Source organism: Buteo buteo, chromosome 2 (genome assembly GCF_964188355.1).
Source record: "Buteo buteo chromosome 2, bButBut1.hap1.1, whole genome shotgun sequence".
Taxonomy (NCBI): domain Eukaryota; kingdom Metazoa; phylum Chordata; class Aves; order Accipitriformes; family Accipitridae; genus Buteo; species Buteo buteo.
The window spans coordinates 15,875,680-15,902,207 of NC_134172.1; the positions used below are offsets into that span (position 1 = coordinate 15,875,680).

The window sequence follows — 26,528 nt, forward strand, 5'->3', positions numbered from 1 at the left end:
ATGTGTGACCCACTACAATCCTAGATGCAGGGTCTAAGCACAACGCCTTTTCAAGCTTCAGAGGAGGAGCACAGTCCTTGTCCTGCCTGCAAGTTGAATACTATTGATGGCACCTTCTTGTCCTGCAATTCTCTGGGCTACTTTGTCCTGATCCATTTTCAAAGTTCTGGTCAGCCCCTGGGGTGCACAGAATCAGAAAAACCTTTCAAATTAAATCAGCCATGCAGCAAATTGTCATCTTTGATGCAGACGATTACCCAGGACTCTTACAAATGTCTTTCAAAGCATTTTCATATTCTCCTCTTCCTTCTTTCCAATTAAAACTAAATAAGGGATCGAAAGAGATAAGCTTGATTGAAAATAGCTTTTCTCTTTTGGAAAGGCAAGCCATGCTCCTTCCTTCCTCTCCGCACTTTTTTGCCTTCCTGTTTTCTGCTACTTGGCGGAATCAGTTGCCTTGAGGAGCCGTGTGTTTCATTGCCTGCAGGCCCAAACACACCGGCCTTTGACTAAGATGTCGCTGGGGTGGGGGGCAGTGGAATGGCAAATTCATGTTTCTAAACCAAACAACTTCACATAATCTGTCAGGGATTTAAGGAATGCAGCTTCATTAAGTGGTTAGTAAACTCTATGACTTCTAAACGAAACACAGAAAGCGGTGGTATGCGATTGTGCAAGGGAGATTTGAAGCGAGAGATTAACATAATCGTATGTGGCTTTCTAGTTTGTCATTCTGACAGAAAGCAGGGCTTTGCTCTATGTATTCTTAACACTGGATTTTCCCAGGGTAAATCTTGAACTTGTAAATCTGATGGGGGTATATTGTATGGGTGTTTTGGTTTTTTTTTAAATTTCAATAGAATCAGGGCTTTTGTTGCTAACATCCAGAAATAAGTGTCAGGATGACCTGTTACTAGAGACGAGTTCATAGTGTCTGCTAACATATTCTCCCAGTATTTTTCCTTTGCTTGTCAGCGAGTTTAAATAGAGAACCTTTGACACCTACAGCACCGTCTCTGCCTGCAAAGCAAGCGAGGGAGGCAGGCGGCGTGACAGCTGAGCTCTCCGCCATCCTGCCCGGCGTTCTGCGGCGCTTCTCTTCCAGGCCTGCCGGATGAATATAGAACGCAAGTGTCAAGGATGACACCTACTTTATAATCTCTGCAAAGCAAGCCTTTTCAGAGAAGAATTTGTTGACAGTTCAGAGATTCAAAGTCAATTTCAGTTTTAGCTTGTGTAGGAATGGGATTTTTTCCTCCACCTGATGTGATAATTGAAGACTAACTAGGCAGTGTGCTAGTCCCTAACAAAGTATGGTAAATAAATACTGTCTTGAGACATGAAGGATCTGTTAGATGAAAGCTCTATTAATGACATTTGTTTCATTATCTGTTGGAAATGTTCTTTGAAAATTTAATTTGCTACTGGTGGCACCTGTACATTGGTATACATTACGGATGCTGTAGATGACGTTTTTAAGGCAGAGTCGTCTTTGAAAGTCCATTTTAAAAACAGGAATAGGAATGTTGTCTTAGATGAAAATTAATGCAACTTGCTATATTTTTATAGCTGAAGATGACATAGGCTATTAAGTCACAGTTACCTGAGGTACTTAAGTTGGCAGCTGCAGGACAGCTGATCCTTTTCTAAAAGGCAAAGCTCCGACTTACTACTGCATTTCACTTCCTGGGAGCAATGAACTGTATTTGCAGTGTGTTGGTAGGCTGATGCCTCCCATTAGGATTTCCATGTGTCCTACTGTTGTGCAGAGAAATAGTCATTAAAGACAGAATTATAAAACACTTCAGTGAAAATGGCAAAATGGGTATAAGCCAGTATGATTTCCAGAATAGAATATTCCCAAATAGTTTATAAGCCCCTGCATTTCCCTGAATGCAGTAAGAAAATGGTGGGTGCAAGGCATTCAGAGGGCTTATATAGGCTTTTAAGTTGTTGTTGCAGGGAAAAATAAGAGGAAGAGAAGTTTTGTGAAAGAATAAGAGAGAAGAAAATATTAGAAACACAATGCCAATGGGCTATGCAAGCAGTATTTCCCCCCTCTTTTGAATCCATTGATGACTTCTTCTGGAGGGAAAAAAGATAGAATTAGGAGGAAGTGAAGAGATACTGAAACTACTGCACTCTTAGAGTGATTGAGGCAGGAAGGGTTCTCTGCTTGGTTCAACTCCTGCTCACAGCAGTCCAGCTTCAACATTTCATCAGCTGAGTGTCACACTCAGTTGAGTTTCAAGTATCTCCAAGGATGGAGTCTCAGCAGCCTCTCTCAGCAGCCTGTTCCACTGCTTAACCACTCTCCTGGTGAAAAGTATTTGTCCTTGGTAAGAGGAGATATGAGTCAGATACACTGAATAATGACTGGTACAAAAAATCTGAATCAATCAACATGTACTTATTCTTCTCATGAAGCAAAACCAATAAGATTGTCATCCAAAAAGTTTAAATTTTAAAGGATTTTTGTGATATGTCATTACCCTCAGGGACTGCCTTGCCCCCACAGTTCCTTGAACAACAAGAATATAGGAAATAATGCAGCTAAGCATGCATTTGTGACTGTCAGCCACCCATTGCATGCTAAGTGTTAAAGAAGAAGTTATCTGTAAACAGGTTATTTTTACTGCGCTTCCAAGCATCTTACTCTAAATGGTCTTGGACTGGCAACTATTTGGATATTGGTATTAGGATACCAAACTTGATTGGCTGATATGATACCTAATAGTGTCTGATATGATCCACTGAGCTAGAAAAGGTGATTATTCTCTGTGGAACTGTGGAAGAAACAATCTACAGAAATCTTCCTTTCTACTATTTCATGCTACACCAGAAAATGTCACCTGCTTTTTAATTAAAAACATAAAATTTGCATTGTATTAATCCTGATACTTTTCATTTTCATCTCAAAGTACAGATATCAAGTGAAAAACCTCAGGCATTTGGACTTAAGCCAGTCACAAAAGAATGAAGTTTATATTACCTTTGGAGGAGGAGAAAGTATTATTTTTAATTCCTTCCATGTTTGGTAGATTCTCTAGAGTTTAATGTAAGATCGTAAGAATACACATCACACCGAGTTGAGTGATACCCAGGAAGTCCCTGTACCCCAATACTTGGTCTCTGACAGTAGTCAGTAGTAGCTCCCGAGGGTGGGGTACTGGAACAGGGTAACCATAGAGCAGTTCTTCCTAGGTCTGTCTTCCAGGCTTTCAGTGATCTGCAGCTCAAGCATTTCTTGAGACAGTGCCTTTGTGCTCAAGTACAAAATAAGGTGTGTGTATATCCTGTTTTGGGCAATTTGTCCTGTTACTGATGATTTGGCATATATTTACCTAATTCCAAAATACTAACAAAATTTGTAGTGTATCATATACAAAAATGTCTTTTAGACATTGTGTAGAAGGACTTTTGTATCAAGGAGCTCTTTTACATTACAAGTGCAAAGACCTGATTGCAATGCACTGCAGTAGATCTGACTCATTATGTCAGTATTTTATGGCACTCAGGTAAGCATGTTTGCAAAGTAGCAGTAAACCTTTTTGATGTGCAATAACATTTCAGTAGTTAATGTAGTGTTCCACTGCATATTAGCTTTTACTGCTTCTGTGGCAAACTTACAATAAGCAGGAGTGCAAGAAAAGGCTGTAGATGTTTGTAAAATAGACCCTGCTGGAATGCATTCACTTCATGAACTAGTTTTACAGTGTATGTTTGGGCTCGCTGATGATGTAATTAACAGTAAATTTTGAAATGTTCGCTTCTGCGGAAGATAAATTCATAGTTTCTACAAATGTTAACTTTGTAGTAACTTTTTTCTGGACTTTTTTATATCGGTCTTGTAGCTCCTAGACCTAAAAGGAAAAAGAACACAGTATGGTTTCATGCAACTATTTGGTGGTTTTAACTGTTTTCAACAAATATAATAGCATACTACTGATATGGCTGTTTTGAAGGGTTTGTATTATACATTGAAAGTATGTTGGTAATGCTGTATTGGTAGAGAAATTCTCTGTTAGAAATAACCAGTTCAGTAGATATATTAACTTCATAGACCTGGCTTTGTCAATGGAATCCACAGAGTTAGTCCTTACGTTGTTTGTGCTTGAAAAACAGAAATCTCCTGGAGTTTGGCAAGTTGCTTAAGCTTTCAAGAGGAACCGATTTCCCATTTAAAAAATGGGATAGTACCTTGTTCATGCTAGTGTATCCAAGGGCATTGATGTCCTGTGGTGTTTCCTGTGTTGTAGAAATATGAAATATTTGTATGCTAAAAACATAAGCTATCTACCGCTTCCAGATGCTGCTGTTGAGTTTAGTTTGAAGGTGGGTGGATGGTGGATGGATGACTGAAAATGTACCTAGATTTCCTTTTTTCTGCTATGCTGTTATAGGTAGTACTTAGTAGGAAAATGTCTAATCAGAAACAAAGTTTATGGATTAGCTCTAAAAGTTCAGAAAAAGAGGATTTAATAACAAAAATGCATCTAGAATCTTAGCTGTATCAGCATTTTTGAGTACCACAATAATGAAAGTAGTGTATTTTTATACCAATTGCAAGTGCTTCTAGCATATTCAACACCAGGTGTGCCAGCAGTATTTAGAATGCAAGCTGAATTGCTATTACAAATTTCAACAGCAACATACCACAAATAAATCTCAAATATTTCACAATGTTATTATAGGTGCTATCTTTGTCTTTAACCTGTAGTGCTAAAATCCTGAAATTCAGAGCACAACATGCTGCCACAAGCATGAGTTTCAGAGGTAGTGTTACAGTAGGAGTTACAGTTAAATATTTCTTTTCTCTGATGTTGTTGAGCAGGTAATGATACCAACAGTATTATCACCTGTAACTGTTTGGAGTCCTGATATCATCTGTGGAGCTCCAAATACTTTGCTAATTCTGTTTGCCTTTTATAACTGCAAAAGGAAGAAAACTGCTTGTGTAAGATAAAATGTGAAGACTCAAGTGCCATTTTCATGGTTTTTTGGTGTGGTTTTTTTTCTTTTTTGAGATCTATTTTAGGCTATATATTCAGAAGAAATACTAAGATGGCAGTGATAATTGCCTTATACTGTGTGCAGCACCGAGCATGAGCAGAGCTGACCTTATTTGGAGAAGAATATCTCAGGAGCCAGATACCTTTGAGGTCAAGATTGGGTTTATTTTAAACATCATCTGTCTGGGTTTCTAAATAACTATAGGCCCATTCACTCACTTCTTATAGTGCCTGACCGTGTACAAATGAGAACAAAAACATCAGCATGTATGGGGCTGGTCCAGGTCTGAGTTCTTCTGTGCTAGGAGCTTATTTGTATGGTGGCTGGAACCAAAAAAAAATAGCCCACCACCCCACGTCTCTTGCCTGTAATTAGTGCCATGCAAGTCCTGGTTTGTACACCTTTTCAATCTGAAATAAATCTCCGCTCCCAGCTTGGCCCTGAAATAATCAGTGGTGTAAATCACAATTGATATAGTTATTTCAATGGCAGTTACCGTGAAGACAGCTCAAGCTCTGAGTACTGGCAGCTACGGGATACCGGGTGTCTCCAGGGCTCCAGGTAGGTCTGGGCAAGCCCCTGCGCCAGCTGCTGCGGGGACTCGCTGCCAGACTGACTTCCCAGCCACGATCCACCGGAGCCTCGTCGCATCCGCTCCAGAGGTGGTTTGTTCCGGTGGTGCAGCTGCCGTGCAGTCTCGCTCTTCATTTTCCACCCAGAAGATATTGCATAGGTAAACTAAATTTTCAAGCTGCAGGGCAGAATATCAGCTGATAGAATAGACAGAGGTATGGGAAGCCAGCAGTGGCATGTTGATGTGTACTAACCAGAGCCTTGGCTCAGGCAAAGTCCTGTGCCTTAGCCCTGTCTTTGTAGCAAACTTTCAAAATAACATACCTGTTACTTTTTGCCCTCTGTTTTTTAGAACAATGTAGATTCAGGGGCATTCAATGTCGCTTAATTTAGTTGTGCTCTAGAGTACCTTGTAAAAGTATCCTATTGGCGTTTTTTTAATTTGTTTTTAAAATTAAAGATTATTTTTTATCCCCAAGGAGACTTAGGTGGCACTGTGGAACCCAGAGTGGGACAGGAGACCCTAAACTGTAACCTACAGCCACCAGCACTTGGGTGCTGCAGCTCAGCAAGGGGAATTGCTGTTCGATGTCGTAGGCATCCTCTGAGAAGAGCATGGCAGCTGCACGCTTGTCTGGGTTTTAAGGATATTTTGGTTAGACTTGTCCCACAGATCCTACAGTGTTGTCTGTTTTCCTCTGCTGGAAATTGTCTGTGCCTTCCCTGCCTCCTCTAAGTGTAAATATGTGAATGAGGCTAAAGATACAGAGACATCACCTATTGCTTAATTTACCCTACAGAGTTGATTTTCTAGGAGATGTGTATCAACAAAGATTTTCAGTAATTGACAGAAAAAGTGCTGACTGACTTATTAACATTTCTAGGTAATGAGATCTGTAGGGAAGTTTTAATCTTTGGAAGGTTCCGGATGAACTGCCAGTAGTTTGATTAACTTTTTGTGTGTCTACGTTAACCTTTGCTGATTTTATACTGTGTAATTCCAAGACTGCAAGACTAAGTTGTTGGAATAATGTTACTGCAATTTCCTGGTCTAACTAGCCAGTGTATTACATTTGTGTCCTCGTTTCTCTGCCTGTTACATGTGCTTAGTGAGCATCTTTAGTGATTTTCTTGTTGTAGCTCATGTTTACATAAGGCAGGCCATACTCATATATATGCAAGCAAGCGTTTCAGTTGTAAAATGGAGTTATGAAGACTTTTCGTATTACTGAGGTTTTTTTTCCTTTTCTGCCAGGAAAATGTTGAAGCAAATTTCCCTTGCAACTATTTTTTTTTTCTCCGTCTCTTGAGTGCCAGTAAAATGGGTGGGTTTTTATGTTTCATTAGCATTTCTTATAAGGTCTGCCTTTAGACCAGTACCCATTTTCTAAATTGTACTTCTGTAGGGTTGGAAAAAATCATGGTAACCAGATGCAGTATTTGTCTCTGGCCTGGCAAAGTGTTAGATTTAACAAAAGAAGCTAATAGAAATGTTCAAATTGACCCTTCTCATCATTTGGACTTCTTGGAGCTCAATCAATCTCTCATTATTATCAGAGTTATTCACGCAGAGGCAGAAGTGCTAGTATTTCTCATAATCAGCCCTTGAGCCAGATGTAATTTGCAATTTTGAAGCATTGTATTTTGAAACAATAATGCATTAAAATGAACAGAGCGGGAATTAGAAGTATAGTTGTGGAGAGAACATATTGAAGAGTAGTCATGGTTTAAACACTTCTCTAAGCGCTCTTAGTGGACACTGATAATTAGAGGCATACAATGTAGTATTATTAATACCTAAATTGGTCCACAATTTTTAAACTAAGCTGTGGAGTGTGACAAATGCAACAGCAGAAGTGTGCCCATCTCGCTGCATGGTTGCAGGGCAGCAGTTGTCAGGTGGGCACCTCTGGGGTGAGATTTTGTGACCAGCTCAGTACACTGTGGGCAAGAGTCAGTCGGCTGGACTTGGCACCCAGTGCACTGGGAAGGAGTGTTTTACCCGGACTCAGAAAAATTGCTTATGTTCTAGAACACTAACTACATTGTACTTTAGATAGTCAGGCACCTGTTAACAGTAGGCTGCTGTTGATGCTTAGAATTTGGGAAAATTTTTTTATCCCTGTGTATGGTATTATGTGTTGCAAAGTAGAGGTTTGTATGTCTGCTTTTATGTATGTAGACTGTGAAAGACAAGTTGACATACTGGAGGCCTTCACTCAAACTTTTTCAGGAGCCTGCTCTTCACTTTGTAAGTGAGACTTTATTTTTTTGCAATTTGTATGTATGGTTTTTCAGTTATTACTTAACATCTTACTGCCCAGTACTGAATTACCTAACAGGGCACTGCAGTCTTGATGGGCAAATTCTGTCTGAGCGGGGGGACAGGAGCATTTGTAAGTACATTAAATGACAGTAATGAAAGGGTATGTTGCCCATTAAGATTATATTATCTATTAGAAGACTGAATTAGCTTGTCTGTGTCACATGTACAAGCTACTTTCTTCAATGACAAATAGCACACACTTAGTGTACCAAATTTAATCTTGGGGCAAGTAACTTTGTGGTAAATAACCACTCTCTTTTTTGAATACATGCACAACATTAGAGAGTTTTTGCCACACAAGCAAACTTCAAAAAGTCTAGACTGTTATTATTTAAGTGCATTAAAATGTCATGTACTCTTTCTGTGGTTGCTTCCATCATTGATGATTGCTAACAGAGTTGTATCTAAGCAGAAGCTTTCTTTTTCATTCCTGATTCCTTCAGGGATGCCACAATCCACAGTTTAACAGGTTTTGGCTGACCACCATGAAAATGAGTTATTTATGGTGACTTTTAGTACGTTGTGGTATTGCTTACTGAGTTGTTCGGCCATACAACAGAAGAATCTCATGTCCGTTTGCTGACTTGCTGCTGTCTTTCCAATATTATCATTGTAAAATTATCCCTGCTTCCTTTGACCTTCTCAGCCTGTTTTTAAACTGCAGTAGTTTGGATTAGTTCTAAGTTGTTTTCTCATTTCTTGTGATTTAATTAATTAATTTATTTATTTATTAGAGCTGTCAATGGCTCCAACTAGTTTTAGGCAATCATGAGTAGCAATGCAAGAAGACTATCTTCTGTTTAGAAATTTGCAAACAGATGGTCTCTCCGTAAAAGAAATCTGTTTTTAAAAGTTCCACCATTTTATGCTGGAAGTAAATATTACAAATGCTTAAGTTGCAAAAAGAGAGCGACTTGGTGTGAATAATATTCTGCCTGTTGTGTCATGCCTTTCAGGAAATGTTATCAAAACTGTTTATGAAAATAATTGAATGAAACCTCATGACATGTCTCTTGGTTTGGCATCATACCCACTTTCGATGAAGTTGGGATACTGACTCACAAAGACAGGCAGATTAAGCTTCAGTAGCTGGAAACAGTTACCGATCCCATATGTAGTTTCCACTTCTTTCCAGGAAGTTGTTGTGGGAATCACTGGTGATGTTGCACATGAAGTGTTGCGATATATGTGCCATCCTGGCTGTTGTTTTTGAGTAGCCTTAGTTTGGTGAGAGGTACTAGAATCCCCACCTTGAAGGGTGCTGAAAAATGTTTTTTTATGTTTGGAAAGTGAGGCAGAGGCTGTTGGGAGAAAATGTCTGAATATAACATAGAAGACCCTAATGTGCTTTACAGTACTCATACACAGGGTGGCAACTTCAGAGAGGGCTGATAATTTGGAGTGATCATCTCTTCGGTTCTCCTGCTTTAAATATCTGTGTTCCTAGCTGAGCATGTGATTTTCTTTATTGCTTGAAGGCAAACTTCATTACTTTGAAGAGGTACAAGTGTACCTTTTCAGAGGTATTCTACATTTTCATGAGTTACCTATGTCTTTTTGTAATGCGCCTTTCTTGGTTTGGGACAGCAGAGTTCTCCAGGAACCCTCCTGGCAGAGGTGTTCTGCTGAATGTTGCACCAGAAGGATTGCTGCTTTGTCAGTTTTAACATCAGCAAGGAAACCCGTGGAAAATGAAAAGTTATAAGAGTCCATTTTAACTATGGCCACAAGCTCCTACATCAAGGTGCCTTGCTCCTGATGCCTGTACGACAGTGCTTCTGTATCATCTCAGGATAGTGCTGCTGCTGAGTCACTCCAGCAGTCATTCCATTCCCTCCTAATAAGTAGAATTTGATCTACTAATTTGATTAGATGTGATAACTGGCTATTTCTAGAAATCCATTGCAAATATGTAAATGTTTGCAGTTACAAGCATATTTTTAAAAATAGCGCTTGCACAATTTTGCTTCAAAAAGAATGCTTGTAAACCCTCAAGTCATCCCTAACCAGCATGATTTTTGTTTGTGCGCTATGTTGAATCCTTGTTTATGCTTATTAATTTTTTTTTAGCAACAGAATGTTTTTGTGTGTCACAATAATCTTTTGCAATATAAATCTTATGGGTTTGCTGATACAGCAGGGTGAAAAAAGATTACAGAAATCATTGCGAAATCCTCTGAGTAGCGTTAGATTGTGTGTGTGTGTGTGTGTGTGAATACTGTTTGCTACTATGGGGAAAAGAGCATGCCTTGAAGACAGAAAGCACTGATAGAATAGCTCAAGACACTTACCATTTGTTAATTTTTAATGATGGTCTTTTTTCTATTAAGGAACATAATGCTACTGAACTGTCTCAATCAATTTTTGTGTTTTTTCATTAATCAACTAATGCATGTTTCTTCTATAGCTCTTTATTCTAATGAAATATGTGGATGATTTGGCAGATGACAATGATCTCATCAGTAACGCATCAGAGTAAAATCCATTTAGGAGATTATATGTATATTATTTTTGTTATATCAAGGATGCTGATACATATTCTTTTAAACTGAAGCTATTTTTGAGATAAGTAGTAAATGTGGAATGTCTGTTGCTACCACTCATACATCCTCCTTTCTTCATTTTTCTGTCTAATAATTATTTATGCAAAATAATTTACATGTTCTTTATGTCTACATGTGTATTTTATATACATTTCACATATTTTATATATATGGCATCATGTTGTAGCTTGAGCTTGTTCTTTACATGTTCCGCTACACTGTCTTCGCTGTTAAGTCTTGCACAGTTTAGTTGCTCTGATGCATTGGCCCAAGGCCACTGATGGCACTTGCTAGTCAGTGCCTCTCTGTTGAGTGTGATAGGCTTTGGATTAGGCCACCTCCTAGTTGGTGACAGTCATTCAAGCAAGTAAGCTTGAAAGTAAGCCAGCTAGGGACTGACAGAGAGGTTTGGGTATGCATTTTAGTTTGATTAGATTATCCAGGGTTCATGGGATTTCCTATTTGAGGGTCAAGCTTCAGGCATATAGGTCTGTGTTGTTGTCTTTTTATTAATAATAATGTGACAAACTAGTATCACAGGGTCTGAGGATGGTCCTTCCCTCTGATGTGACTTGGCTGTTATATTCTAGAGATCATACTTTTAAAAAATGGTCCTTACATTTTTTATTTTCTTCACTTACTGTGATTGCTATTGTTGGCTGAATTTGCGGATTAAGTCTGTGGATCTGTGAATATGACTTTGAGCATTTACACTTATCTTGAAACTTTCTCTAACCCTTAATGTAGAAGGAGAATTAAGAAGCTATAAATTAAGTAGAACCCTGGAGTATCTTGGCAATTAGAGTGAACAAGATTTCAGCTGCTCTCTTTCATCAATTTCTCACACTCTTGGATAGACGGGTATTTTTAATTTACAACCTGTATTTCAATTGGTCATAGAAGTGTTTTCTTGAAGCTTTTGCTTATGCAGTTACAAAATAAAATTAAACTACTTTTTAGCTATACTTTTTATAACAGGGCTTAGATGAGAGAGCTACTGAATAAACTAGCTGTTACATCAGGTAGTGTTCCTGTATTTATAAATGTTGTTGCTATTATAAAGAGATTATTCTATAATCATACAGTATGTGCCCTCAAAGAAGTATTAAGCTATGTCTATGGAAGAATATGTTTATGAACAGAAAAGTAATTTTTTTATTATTTGGGGTTTGGAGGAAAATATGTGCTTTCTTTTTGCTCTTTATTTTCCACCATGAGTAATAATATTCTGTGCTCTTCTTCAAAGAATTCAGACTAAGAATTCAGACTGGGGGAAGCGGTGGCCACAGGTCAGTGTTGTGCTGCTGTGGCTGCAGGTGCTCCACAGTATCTGGTGTAGCTCAAGCTTTAGCATCAGAACTTTTTTCATCATTACTATGTTAACTTTGTGAGGCAGTAGTGTATGCAATTTTACTGCACATCATGCGGTAGCTTGTGTCTGTGGATTGGTATCTTGCGCACTGATTTAGGTGGGGCTTTTATAGCTCACAGTCAAATTGTTGGCACTAAATTTAGCAAATGACAGGAGCTTGAAATTAGATTCCCAGGACTGTCTGAACATCAGTGTCACAGATGCTCCTTTTCTGCACTGTTTTGTTCTTAATTCCAACGGTAGTTCTTACCTTTCTTTTTAAACGCTGTCCTCCTTTTCACTCATGCAAGGAGCATTGCTGTGCACAGATCCTGAGCAGTGGAGTTCTCATGTCTGCTTCAGAAGGAAAGTTGTCATTTCATTTGCATTTGTAAGAACTGCAACAAGTATCCCAGCAGCCAGCCTCACAGCAATGAGAATGAGACCGTCACAGGTTCAGACAAGTGCCTGTAAATCTCCAGGTGCTTCAGGCACTCGCTAACCACCTGCGCACAGCGGAGAACAGCATCTGCGTCTGTGAAGTGAGCAGCGAGGGCTGGGATCAAATCACTTGGCAGTATCCTCAAGGCCACGTCCTTGCAAGAGTCTAGAGTCTCTCTGACACAGGACAAATGGATGGTGATTGCTATTCTACAGAGGAGATATCGTTAACAATTGCACTTTGGGAGTTTCCAGCCTTAGGTTCTTATCATTAAGTGAGCAGTCGCTTCAGTGGGGGAAGTTATTACATGGGTGTGCTAGGACATTCAATATATGCATTATGGAAGAAACAGTATTGGCAGCAGTAAGGTTCCAAAGTTGCCATGGGTCATGTATGGGACATACATCCTCATTCCATCTTCCCTTCCTTTTGACTACTGAGCAGTAAAGAAGCTTCACAATGGTGCAAATGCTGGTGGGTTGCAGGGAAGGCGTCACACACATTAATGTTCGTGGGGCAAGTCAGGGATTATAGCACTTGCACATTTAAGAAGGTGAAACTTTTGCAGAGTTAGGCCAGATCTTGTCACTGGGCTGATGCATTCAAATTGGGGTGTTTTAAATACCTGGAATAATTCTGGGGACCTGACCCACGCTTTGCGTCTTTTGACTCACAGAACTACACAAGGGCCACTGGAGAGCAGCAGGGAAGGGCTTTACCACCAGCTATGAAGATAGTGCGGGTGGCTGTGGGACGTGCATTTGGTGTTTTCAAAGGATATGGCATAGACTGCTTGAATTTCAGTGGTCTCAGTACTCTCATTTTTATTTCTAAGTGTCTTGTTTTACTTAATATTAATGAAGCAGAGTAGGAAACATCTACTTGAGGAAATTAGGAGTGGTGATTTTGAATAGCTTGACACCAGTGTAGTCACCGCAGTACAGTTGAGGGAGTGTTAACAGCTCACTTTAATAGTGTGCCTTAGTATTGCTGGGGGTTGCTCTTCTGTAGTTAAACTTGGCTTGAATGTGAATGTTAAATAATTTATAAATGTCTGTTATAAATTTGGTGGAGAAGATGCTGATTTGGGCTGTAGGTTTCATTTTGACTATAAATCATACTTCATGGAGCAAACACTTTTAACAGAAATAAGTAGCAAACACACTTACTGTTAGCAAGAGTAAGCTTTGAATGATGTTTGGAGTGGGGAGTATTGACTGCCCCTACAGAAATAAAAGGGTGCGGGGGTGTGTACATATGTATCCCCATCGCAGTTCTTTTAAGCACCTTTCTCAAGTGCTTGGTGGAGCCTGGAAAATGTTTTTCCTTTGTGTTTCTGTTACTTCTACTATTTTAACCTGAAGCTTAACAGAGATGCTGTTAGACTTGCGATCTCGGTGGAGAAGAGAAATCTTGAACTTGTAAATATTTTTGCACAGAGGTCTTGCTAAAAGTATGCAGACTTGTTCAGAGCCAGACTCATTTAGGGCAGAGTGTTTCCAAACTGTTCTGCAGCTCCATGACTTAAGAGTATCATGGAGATGCTATCTGTGCAGGTGATGGCGTTAAAAACACGAAGCCACAATCAGGGAGGGGGGAGGATGGCGTTGATTATTCTGGGTTCGAGTATAGGGACAGTGCAGTTAATGTTGCTGAACTTGTTACAGGCAGTGGTGATTATGGCAGATATATCACTTCTGCGGGTGACAAAGTCCAGAGAAGGCAACTTTGCAAGATCACCGTGGTTCATACTCTGCCAGGCTGTCCACTGCCGGGATGACCACAGAGCTTGTCAGAGATGGGCACTGGAAAGTCTCCGGTCAGAGTGGGAACAATATGGCCACCCTTTGAAATGCCTGGCAAAGGACCAGAGATGTTTTCTGGAGACTATCAGGATGGTCCCCGAGGGCAGAAGGAACGCTCATTGCCCGATGGTGGGAAGAAAACCCTGAAAGAGAAGAAGGGTTGTTGCCACAGCTTGCTCATGAGTCAAAGCAAATTGAACCTTCTGCTGCTCTGAGTGCTGCCTGTGCGGTAAACCTACCTCTGCCTCTGTTGAAACGCAGGACAAGCGTGGTGTGTTCTGGACTTGGGCAGTTGGATCTGGAAACTCAAACCATCGATTTTTGCTAGGTTTGCGTTACATGCTAATGTTAGAAATACTCTCCCCACAATCATGCAGCCTGACCAGACATTTACTAGATTGCTTAGAAGGATTATTAAAAATTTCCTGTGTACTTTATTTTTTTAATAAGGTATTGATTTCAATATATTTCTGTTCATACTTGCAATGAATTGATTTATGGTGGTAGAAATTCTGTTTTGCTGCCAAAACCTAATGGGTACTAACTAATTCAATTTTATCTTTTTTTTTTTTTTTTTTTTTTTTAAACCACTAGTTCTTTTTCAAAAATAAACTGGCTACTCCAGAATTTGGTTCCTTTGCTTTGCCTGACATTTTGAATGGGTCAAGGAAGGACAGGAGACAGAAGCAAACGCTGGCATCCCAGAGATGCTGTGGTACAGTACCACATATGTTGTATGTCTCCTCGCAGCTCTGCATGTTCCGTCAGTCAGACCCCTGCCACCCCCAGCACTTTCTGTGTATCAGGGTAAAATGGCTCAGTTCCACTGTTTTTCTGCCAAAACTCCTCTCTTGGCTAGAGGATTTAGGGCTATTTTAAATTAACCGTTCTCTTACGACATCCAGAACTTGATTTGAATCTCTTGTGTCATATATGTAAATGTTTTGTATAATGGTTTTAACTACTCTCTAATAAATAGGTGGATGTTTTAAAAGATACATGCTGGTGTTTCTAGTCACTGAATTTAAGTATGTCAGTTTTCCATGTAACATTATAAAATCAGAGACTTTATGTCCTATTTTGTGTTTCTTAACGCTATCATGTCCTCTGCCTTTCCCTTTTCAGATGATTATTAATGAACAGTTTTAGTTTTCAGATGCCTGAATTACTTCGGAAATGAGCAATCTGGGAACTGTGGAGAACAGCCACACACTTTAAAGTTTTTGTACATGCTCCTATGCTGTATTTTTGTGTTGTGTTTTTAAACAGCTGCTCTAAGAGCTATAAACATGATTACGCGGTATAATAGTATCTCTTGACTGAGTGGCCAGAAAGTAATCATTCTGCAGGGTTGCTGTGTAGTACATCTTCACCCCACATAATGGCTTTGTATTAGAATCAACAGGAGCAAAAAGGAAAATATTATCTATGCCTGGTAGACTCTAAATATTTTAAACAGTTTACATTCATGGATCAGAAGAACTCTGTGTTTTATTTTGCTGTTTGTGAGCATTCAGGGTGTCCTGTCTGCACCATTGCTGGACTTAGCATGTTTCAGTGCTTTCATTTCACTTTTGATGTGAACCTGAGCGTGAAGTGCCACAAGTGTCAGGCTGCTCTCATCTGAGAGTTTGATTAAAAAAAAAGTAAAATTCTTATTTCTTTTGGTATGATAAATGATCCCACGTTTAATAGGTATGTATTGTAATAAGATACTGTTTAATAGATATGTGTTATCCCTTCTGCCTTAAATAGAAAATTGACATCTAAACTTTAGATGTATTTAACGGCTATATTTAAGTGTTTGTCTGGTTCCCTCTATACAAGTCATTCCTTTCAGAGTAGGTCTGAAATACCTAAGAAATAAGAAATACATGCAGTTTTGTCCTAATAATAACTGAGTATCTCAAATGCCAACCTGTGCTCTCCCTGAAAGTTTAAAAGAAAACAGTAGAATGTGCAAATATGTAAGAAAGCTAAAATACTTGAATTGTAGCCAGTAGAGGCAAAGAGGAGACGTGCAGAGGGCAAACACTGGGTTGGCAGCATCCCACTCTGTCTGGGACAGCCCAGCCAGCTTCATCTCTCCACTCACCCTCCTTGCACTGGAACACCCTTGGGGGAAAAGAGTCACAAGTAAGAAGTTTAAAAAAACCCTTGGTGCTGAAAAAGAATAAATTTACATTTTTGGATGGCATCCACTGTGTGCTGAAACTGCTCTGTGGGGCGGGTGTAAAGGGTGGTACTGTGCTCTGGGCAGCTGTCAGACATACAGCGCTGCGTCTCTTGCAGTTCATACGTGAAAGCCTTCACTTAATGTAAACTTGAGTTGCGTTCTTTGGCAGTTATAGTGTTCAGTAATTTCTAAAACATTGTTTGACTATGTATTTAAGAACAGTGACCCCAAAATCCTGGCAGAAAAAAGGAATGTGGTCCTATTTTTTTTTTTTTTTTGGTTTGTTCTGTTCTTTAGTGAGGAATTCTATAAACTTTTAAGAGGAGTGAAATAAAAATAAAATAAAATTAAAAAAAACCCTATGCAAAAAACCCTGAAAGCAGCCTGAAATAGTAAATACTGACATTCTGAGGTCTTTGCACTTTCCCTTCCTGATTTCCAAGCAGCCCTTCTTGGAAGACTCTCTTTGTCATAGGAAAAGGAAAATACAGTTTTGTTCATTTCACAAGTTAGATTCTTTTTTTGTGTGTTATTAACAGGTTTGGCAAACATCGCAAAGATGACAAGAGTGAGAAAACTGGTAAAATAAAAGTGCAGGAAGCTCTTACTTCAGAAGAGGAGAGAATACGAATGAAGCAAGAACAGGAGAGGTAGACTTCAGTATTTGCTTAAAACTTGATAGAGAGAGTTTGTTTTTTAAATTAAATAACTGAAGTTCAATTTTCACTGATGAAATTTCCCAAATGTTGATATGTTTATATATTTTAAATAACAAGACAAAGCTGGATTTATTTTGGACATTAGTATCAACAGCTTCTTTGGCTGCATTAAGCATCTTTTATAGAGCCAGAGCTGCTTTCCTTATTGAGGAGACTGAAGTAATAAAATGAAATGTTTTCTCTATATATTCTATAACTGATTTTATTGACATTTTCAGAAAACAAATATTTATATAGAATGAAGTATGTTTTGTATTTTTCTTCAAAGTCTTGCATATCTAGTTTTTTCATTGATAAATTTAGAAAAAACCTAAAAATTATACTTACCAGTATATTTGTCACTGGAGTTCAGTCTATTTATGTCATGCAGTCTGTTTATGGAATGATATGTATATTAAACTGCTAATTGTAAAAATGAGTGGTGAGTACCTCTATTTTTCCTTGTCAGCTCCCCTTAACATTAAGAACCTATGTAATGTATATGTCATATGCTCTTCTCAGTATTTCCAATCTACTTTTCATCCTGTCTCTTGTAGCCCTAGATATTTGGGGCCTAGACTCTGGTATCTCTTATATCAGTTTAGTCAAAATCTTGGAAAGCTTAGGTCATAAATTAACTAGTATTTGGGAACGTGTGTGGAGAGAAGACCTTTTTGAGTAGACGTCTCTTCAGTAAGGAGACAAACTTTAAAGGGTTACAAAGTTTGAATGCTGAATGGTAAATAGGTTCAGACACATTTAGCAGTGAAAGTGAACTACGAATTGGAAAGATTTATCTAAAAATTATGCTATAGCTCAGCCATAAATTGAGGATTGATGCAGGAATTATGGAGGGAAATGTTGTCCTTGTACAGGAGGTATGACTAGTTAGTCCTAATGATCCCTTTAACCATCATCTCTATGCACCTTGGTCTTCTGTACGTAAGAATAGAAGTTTATAAATGATGTCTTCATCACTCGAGCAGCTCTCTGGAACAGCAGAGCCACAGTAACTCTTGTGTAGTCTCCTCAGTAAAACCTAAAATGGTTTGCTTTCAGTTCTTTTAGGGTTGAGCGATTTACGTTACAGTTAAGGCAGGCTAGGAGTATATATTTATTAGTTAATGAAGTTCAGTAGTAACTTGTTAAACTGCAGAAACTTTATCATTTGTGACCATCTGTTTGGATTATATTATGGGAATTCTTTTACTCCTTAACAGATATACTAGCATAAATCGATGTAAAAATTTATTCGTGTCTTTCTCCATCCATTCTGACAGTAGAGGGTGGCTGGATCACAGTGCTTGGTTGTTTTTTACTTGTCTGATTGGTTTTTATTTTCTCTTTTAACAAAAGTGAAGGAGAGTCATTAAATTTGTTCCTGTTTTTAAGAGTAATGTGCTTTCAGATTAAACAGTAAAGGGGAATACTGGAACTGACGGAAATAAGTGACTTTGGATATGAGGGTGTTTGTGCAGTTAACTTCCCTTTATGCGTGGTCAGACTAGCCACTTTGTGGATAAAGTCATGCCAGGGTTGCGGAGCCATTGAAAGCCGCCTCCATCGCTCCAGCCAGCTCAGGGCAGGGGGAAGGTTAGCCACACGTGCACAGCGCTGACCCCTGGCTTAACTGGCTTATCACGCTCTGCTGAACTTGAGCTTGCCCAGCACAGAGGGTTTCTTAGTAACCTTAGGTCCCCAGAAAATCAGCCATATACATTTATTCAAAGAAGAAAGACTTGAGGTTTGAGTTAGTAACATGTTCTCTCTCTTCGTTCTCTCTCTTTGTCTCTCTGTGTCTCTCTGTGTCTCTCAGTAAGAATGGTGAGAGTATAGACTGTCCATGTGGTGATGTAAGAGAGGTTGCAATAGTCACGCTGGGTACCAAGGTAGAACTATGAAATTATTTGTATAGCCCCCAATGCATGGAGCAAATTCCTAATCCCTGTCCATCAAGTTGTGCTAACCAATTTGAAACTTTCCTGGAATCTCACTCCTCGTGTGTCATAAAAACAATTTTATGTGTTCACTGAAACTGCAGAAAATGCATGTGCCAGAACTTCATAACAGCTTGATGTTATCGTAACACGGGTCCTCCTCCTCCCGTTACTCTCTTTCCCTAACTGTGTATTTACTTTCCTTTGTGTTATGTCTATAAGAGAATGCAAGTTTTTGGGGGTAGTGGCATGTACAACTAATAAAAGACAATAAAATAGCAACCAAATGTGTGAGGTCCTTCCTTATGTTTCTGAAAAATTCAGATGTTGATTTGGTCCACAGAGACTAAATATTTTTGCAGTTAGATTGCAGAGAGTTTCCTTTTGATCCTGCAAAATAATGATGTTAGATACATGCTATTAATGAAGAGTACTCTTGCAATTAACTGAACAATCCCTCAAAATGCTTACTAGGAGACCGAGTGAAATATTACTGTCAGTGTTGGTTCATAATGGCTGCGATTTTAACTTTGTTTTCTGTGGTTTTTTTTCCTCCTTGATGTTTTTAGCAGTACAAGTCACTTGCTCTATTTTACTTGGTATTTGATACTATATACCTCTATAATGATGCAATACTTTGGGGAAATAGGTTGGATTTAATGAATTTACTATGTATGAGAGGCTAGGAGCAAAAATCCTTAGGGGGTCAGAGAACAAGTGAACGGTCCATTAAAAAATCAATCATGCCCACAATTTTATGGAATTATTATGCCTTGACTTGATAATTTTAATAGTATTGTGCCTACAACAGTATTTTCTTTAAAATCTTAAAAGTAATGTTCATATTGATTATGAGACAAATAAGCAAATTAATGCTCTTCAATTTACCATGATTAAGATGAATAAAATTGCCTTTTATAAACATATTATTAATAATAATTTCTTATTAAGGAGCATATTTCTTAAGCTGTGTATCTCTTAAGCTGTATATGGTATGTGTTTACTGAAAATCTTAAAGTACTTTTGAGAAGAAAATGAAATTACCTAGTTGAAAATACAGGCAGCTTTCAATGAAATAGAATACTAGAACAATTAGGAGCATCAGCTGAGGAGACGACCCACCAATCTTGCCAAAATTGCTGTAAAATGCTTGCTATTTGTAAATTTTCCAAATGTCGATTTAACAGTTCATCCAAGGCTGTAGAACATTGTCCCCGTGTCACTATTCTTTAACACTGATTTACTGCAGAAAAAGAAGTCTGCTTGCATTATCCTCGAGTATCTGCCAAGCACTGATCTGAAAATGCAGATGGGCTGTGGTGTGCTGTTAGAAAGGGTGCTTCTCCCCAGCAAAGGCACCAATCAAAACCTTAAGGCAAAACTAAGCCATAGGTTTTCTGAACTTGGTCTTGTGACTCCTAAGAAAGAGACTATACTGCAGAGTCTTGAGGAAGTTGAATAAGACCTCAATTCAGTTCTATTCCTGTGCCAGATCACAGCTGTTTTATAGATATGCTAACTTGGAGCCCCTCTTTGCCACGCTATCATCTCATCCATCACTGGACTAGTAAAACTGGGTGCCACTGAGATGCTACATTCACTCGGACAGACTGAAAAAACAGCCTTGGGCCCTTCTTGGTTTTCTTGTAGAAGGTCTTCTATCAATTCCAGCGTCTCCTGATGCACCTGTGGTTGGCCCATCTTCCTAAGAGTAATGTCTTAGATTTTACAGATTGGAGATGCATGGACTATCTTGAGCTTTCAGAGATGCTTCAAACTACTTACAGTCTTACACAGGCATTGCTGTGTAGGATAGACTTAAAACCAGACTTTGGAACTTTTGTCATGGATGGTCACCTTCTGCTGTGCTACTGGATCTAACCTTTGGAAGCCCACAGACCTTTCCACTTCAGAAATTCTCTATGTCTGGTCTTTGAGGGGCTCCCAGGATAGGGTTTTCTCAATACCTAGCCAATGTGTCCATTGGTATCCTGCAACCCGATTGCCCTGACATGTTTTCTGCCTTCTTCAAGGCCCTGTAGTATAGTCTCTTTCTTAGGAGTGAAGACAGAACTGTTCAGAAAACCTACTGCTTTTGTCTTCTGGTTTTTATTGGTGGCCCTTGCTGGAGAGAGACATCCCTCTAACAGCAGGTTCTGATACCCTCATCTCTCCCTCTTTCACCCTTGGATTTTTCCTTGGATTTCTTTTTTGTTGTTGGGTTGGTTTCCCCCCACCTCCATCCCCACCCCTGCAGCTCTGTGTTCATCACAAAATAAATCTTCAGCAAATCAAAAACATTTGCTTGTGTTCTGCCCTTCTTCAGCTCAGGCACGTGCAGTTCTTGACACTGGCCTCACAAGGCCACACGTGCCGGCCCTGTCTTCAGCCGTGAACTGACTTCCTCTCGCAAACCGAGTGCTCCCCAACCCAAGCAACTTTACTCTTTGTACCCGGGTAGTAGATAACGGAGGAATGAAATAAGCGTACTTCTTTGTGAAGTTTTCAAGGAATTCAGCTGTATCCGGCATGGTTCACTGCTAGATAATACTTAAAAGATGAAAGTTGCAATTCTAATGTAATCTCATGATTCAGAGTATGTGATCCCAGCTATGGGCGAATAGTGCTTATGCTTTAATCCGCCTCTAGAGGCACTTCCTCCTCTTGAAAGAAGAGTCTACAGGATATTTTCTCCGTGTGGTTAATACACTGACTTAAGAGATTCACTAATGTTCTATAAATCTCTGGGTTACCATAAAAGTGTTTTAATCTTAGTATTGTATTCTTCCTCAACTTCCACTGAAACGGATGCAAAGACAGGTGCTTAAACACCCGTGTCGCGAGGATCAGTCTTGAGGAGATAAGGAGAGACCTTTTGGAGGAGAATTAACGAGCTGTGCTGGTGGAAGTGCTATGACAGATGCTCCAGAAGTGCTGGGAGGATGACAGAGCAGTCAGATGGGGGCTCTGGGAGCCAGGGGCTTCCTCTGCTCTGAAAGCGCAGCCGTACAGCTCCAGCCTCTGCTATACTTGCTGGAGGACAATTAACGCAGGGCAGAGCGATACCGTGCTTCGTACCCACGCATGTATAGTTCTCATCTGGAAAAGAAACCCGCTTCCTTGCTGGTGTGTCCCGCCCCCCCTTCTATTTTGGAAAACATAACCGTTTGTTCTTTAGGTTACAGAGGCAATTAAATGTCCATAACTCCGCTGTTGCGTTACCCACCTCCGTGCGAATGTCCCCGGTGCCGGCGGCGGGGGGGCGGCGGGGCCGGGAGGGGGAGCTCCCGGCACGGCCCTGGCGCGGCCGCCGGCTGGGCCCCGCCGGGCCCCGGCCCCGAGCGGGGATGTCGGCCCCGAGCGGGGATGTCGGCCCGGAGCGGTGCTGCGGGCTGGAAACCTCCGCAGGCCTTGGTAGGGCAGAGCGAGTCAAACGCTGCTGTTCCTGGGGACTGGGGAGGTGCTTTCGGGGTGGAGGTAGGAGACGATGCTGGTGCAGCTGCCAGAGCACGGCAGAAAGAGGGGGGGGAGGGAGAGAGATGGCCGGGGGTCTCGGTCCTGCTCCCCGGAGGGGGTGGGTCAGGCGTTCGTCTCCGTGTCGGCGGATTTGCTGTTACTTTCGGAGATCCATCAGTAGGCTGACGGCATTTTTTGTGTGAATGTAAACAAGGCTGTGATTTCAGTGGGTGTTGTTCGCGTAATGATTTTTCCTAAATTTAGAGTGAACCGTTCTGTCTGTTCATTAGTAGTTAAAATAACACTGATGTTTTTTTCCTGAAGGACTCGGTCATTCCATAAAATGCTTCCTGTATTATATGTTTCCTAAGGGTATAAGGGTCTTTATCTCCAACATATAATAAACTTCTCTTCATCTTTCTCTAGTACCATTAAAGCCACAAGCCCTTTGTTGTAAAAGTATACTAATGAATAGAAATGTTACAACAAGAACAGAAGTCTTGTGTTTTCCCTTCATCATGCATCATCCATTTTAATTAGACGAAAGGGTGGTGAGTACTGTGACAAGAGTCTGGAATTAAAATCATTAATTGATGTCAAGCTGACGAGAGACTGCTAACATGAATTTACTGACAGCAGGAAAGAAATTAACCTTATTACTTTATTTAGTACATTGGCACTATTTATTATATTTTCCTATGCAAGTTCAGTGTGTTCCATTTATGATGACAGAGAAAGACAAATAATTAATAAAACCTACGTAAAGTTTTATTACCTCCTATCAACAAAGTTTACATGAAAACCACATCGATAAATTAAAAAAACAAACCCACCACATCAATGTAACTAATCAAACCCGTTTCAGCAATATTTTTGATATTTTAAATGAGTATAACATGCTATGCTCTCTAGCCAAGTAGAATTGCAGAAGTGATCTGATTTAAAACTATGCCTTAGTTTCTTAATGTCAGTGTTGCAACAAATGAAACATATTTTCTCCAGCACTGACATTGATTCGAATAACTGTCTGTTTTGATCATCATTGGAAGGTCAGCCTAACAAAGATGAGTTTTAATGTTAAGCATCTTTATTCTTTAGATGAAAGAGTACAACAGTGCCTTACAGAATGACAGCAGCATCCTATAGATAATTTGTGACCCAAAGGTCATAATAAAAGAATAGAGGGGAGGTCATCCTGTAGTAAAGGCCATCTGGAACTGTTAAAGTATCAGATGGAGTAGGGGGCTGAACAGCAGGACACTCTTGGTGTCTTTCCAGATTTCCCAGAGAGACCATAATATTTTTATTGGAAAACCCCAACTTTTTTCCCCTTAAGCAAAATATTTTCATCAAGCAGTTTCATCTTTCTTTTAGGAAAAAAGACAACATACTGTGATACGGAGAGGATTTTTGTTTCTTACATAGCCTAAGTGTTATCTGTGTCTTTAAAATAACTCAAGGTTCAGGTTTAGCTTTGCTGCTGCTGTATTTTGATGCCACTTAACAGCTTTCACAAGAATTATTACCTCTAAATCCATTATTACTGCAAACATTCAGAATATAAATATTTTCTAAAGTGACTTGTGTAAAATCTTTTCCAATAAAACTTCCACCCCCTGTCCCAGCCCATAAGAGAGGAGAGAAAAAATTCCTCTGTGAATCAGAAAACCAGAGCAATGTGTTTCTCATTCTCACTTATTTTGAGATGGGGTCTGCTTGTCAAGGGATATTCCAGTTTCACTAAGATTTTTAGCATTGTTTTTGGCAGTGGTTCTTTACATAATGGATGAGGGTGCGGGACTTGAAAACAAATCAATGGCAGTAATTTTTGTAAGAGAACACAGATATGAAGCATGAGAATATTGAGCTTTGGATAAACATCTCAGACCACTTCCACTTCATAAAAATACTGACTTTGGGAGATACGTAAATTGAAGCTTTTGTGGAATAATAGTTGCTGAGGTCGTTTTTTAAACAAAGCTCCTCACATTCTCTAGCTATGTATTGTAAGTACAGAGGTTTTAAGACATGGTGCTAGAAGTTTATTTTCTCTGTTATCCTCTACAGTGATTCAAGACGTTGTACTGGGCAAGATCCAGCCAAGTCCCTTGCAGTATATTTAAAAGTATAGTTTATGTGGTCTTTATAATATTCTGAGTTAGAAAATTAGTTAAGGTGTCTTGCAGATCATATGAGTTCAGAAATTTCATTTCTAAGAGCACTAATATGTTGTGTTTCACTTTAGAATGCCAGAAACTTTAGGATAAGGCAGCAGTATATCCTCTGATGTGCCATAAACTATGCTGTTAGTGGTAGAGTTGTTGTAGCAAATACTTATTTGAGAATTAAAAAAGCTGTACTATAATTACTAACTTACTGAAATTATTGTTGCTGAATTGAACAGAACTGAAAACCCATCATATTTTCCAGACTGCACTACAGGAGTCTAACAGTAAGATAAAGCACTAAACCCACTCTTTTTTGTAATTCTTAGACACAGCAGCAAGTATTTGACTAACCAGAAAAGACACCTAATGATACATTCAGGACAGGCAAATAGGTCCTCCATCCACACCACAGCTGGAACTTTTATTTTGTAACCAGTTACTAGAACAAACCTTTTAATGGGTTGTAAGAAACCTGGCTCTGTTTCTGGCCCTGCTGTAGATTTATGCTCTCACTCAGTACTGTGACCCAGCAAGGTTTTAGAAGTGAATCCTGAGAGGTGGTGTTGGTGCTCAATTTGTAGGTCCTGAGCAAAGATACTGACTTACAAGCTATATTCTCTATTGGTGGGGTTTCAACCTCAGTGTATGAGATTCACATTATCCCTTGCTTTGTTATGAGTTTTTCATTGTATATTTTTGTCAATTCAGACTGTTTCATTTTCCAACTTCAGGATTAGGCTACTTTGTACATAGCGCTCTAGAAACACAGAATAATGGACCTGAAATACAGCTAGCAGCAGAATTTTGTACTCACTTTTGTTACTAGATTTCAGCGAGAGAGGCATAGATGCTGGATAGGCTCAGCTCAACCAACTGATGACAGTATTGTAGCTGGACCTCCAGTTACTGCTTGCAGTATCTGAGAATGACTGATTTGATATATGGTACGATATATGGTACCATCTGATATATAGTATGCCTGTGTCATTTGTTTCTTGCACATATGGTAGCAGCTGCTTCTTACACATCTAACTGCAAAATTCAGATGTTGCCCACCAGTGCTGCTTTCTGATATTGTTTTCCAGTTGGAAAACAACAACAAAAAAATCTAGGGGAAGAAATGGTCCAAGAAAGCCTGAGTGAGAGAGGAAACCAGTGCTTTTAAAGTGAGGAGGGATGGAAGCAGGAGATCTCCCAAGTCATGTTTGAGCAATAGCTGAATCTCTTGATCTTCTTCCTTTCTACTTTAGTCCATCAAAAGAGCTAAATAGGAGATTAGAGCAAAGTTAATCTAATGATCAGGGATCTGTTGTCATAGGTGTAAATATCAGCTCTTCTGGCCACATTTGTAATGCAAAAGAAAAACTAAATTCCATTTTGCTTACAGATGGCAATGATGTTCTTTGATGCAACATGGTTCCCAGCAGGATAACTGTCCCAGTTGCCCATCTGGGTGATCCTCCAGGGCTGGGGTCACTGACCCTTGGATCAGACATGAAAATAAGGAAAGAAAATTTCAGTCATGGTAATGTCTGTTTTGGAGATGGGAGGACATATGTTGCCTTTGTACCTGATAAATTTGCCTTTGGTTTGAAATATCCTTTAAAAAACCACAGCAGACATACCCTCCACCCCGAAATGCTGCAGACTGTTAACTGCAAAGTAGTCTAAAAGCTCCATTGAAATCTAAGTAAGGTGGTAATTTACAGATATTTTAAATCAAAATAAGCAAGGGTTTTCCCTTGTTCACTCCAAGATCCAAGAAAGCAGGTTTGAGATGCTCTGCTGGGGGCATGTATCTTCGCTTTGGAAAGACAAAGGATGAATCAAGAAGGTCAGGGGGTAAGGAAAGGTAGGGGTGAAATACATGAGAGATTCCACCAGGTTAGACGAAATTATTCTAATGTCTTCTTTAGTTTCATCAGTGTCACTTGGTTTCAAATTGGTGTTTGCACTTCACCTGCTTGTATGCATAATATTTACTTTCTCTACCGCATTTTTTCTTTTCTTTACATCTTCACTCATATTTTGCTGCCTTCT

General features: G+C 39.5%; 1 protein-coding gene across 13 annotated transcripts in view; it reads left to right on the forward strand.

Annotated features, from left to right (window-relative positions):
- PARD3 (par-3 family cell polarity regulator) overlaps nt 1-26,528 on the forward strand; it is a 462,776-nt gene that overhangs the window by 326,557 nt on the left and 109,691 nt on the right. For 9 of the 13 annotated variants that reach the window (XM_075046174.1, XM_075046081.1, XM_075046107.1 and 6 more), the window contains one exon: nt 16,769-16,879. The exons of 3 other annotated variants lie outside the window; for them this stretch is intronic. In XM_075046174.1, coding sequence (XP_074902275.1) covers nt 16,769-16,879 — 111 coding nt within the window. Of the gene's footprint in view, nt 1-16,768; nt 16,880-18,743; nt 18,817-26,528 lie in introns of all 13 variants that reach the window. One more of the 13 variants, XR_012652929.1, reaches the window with a different exon arrangement.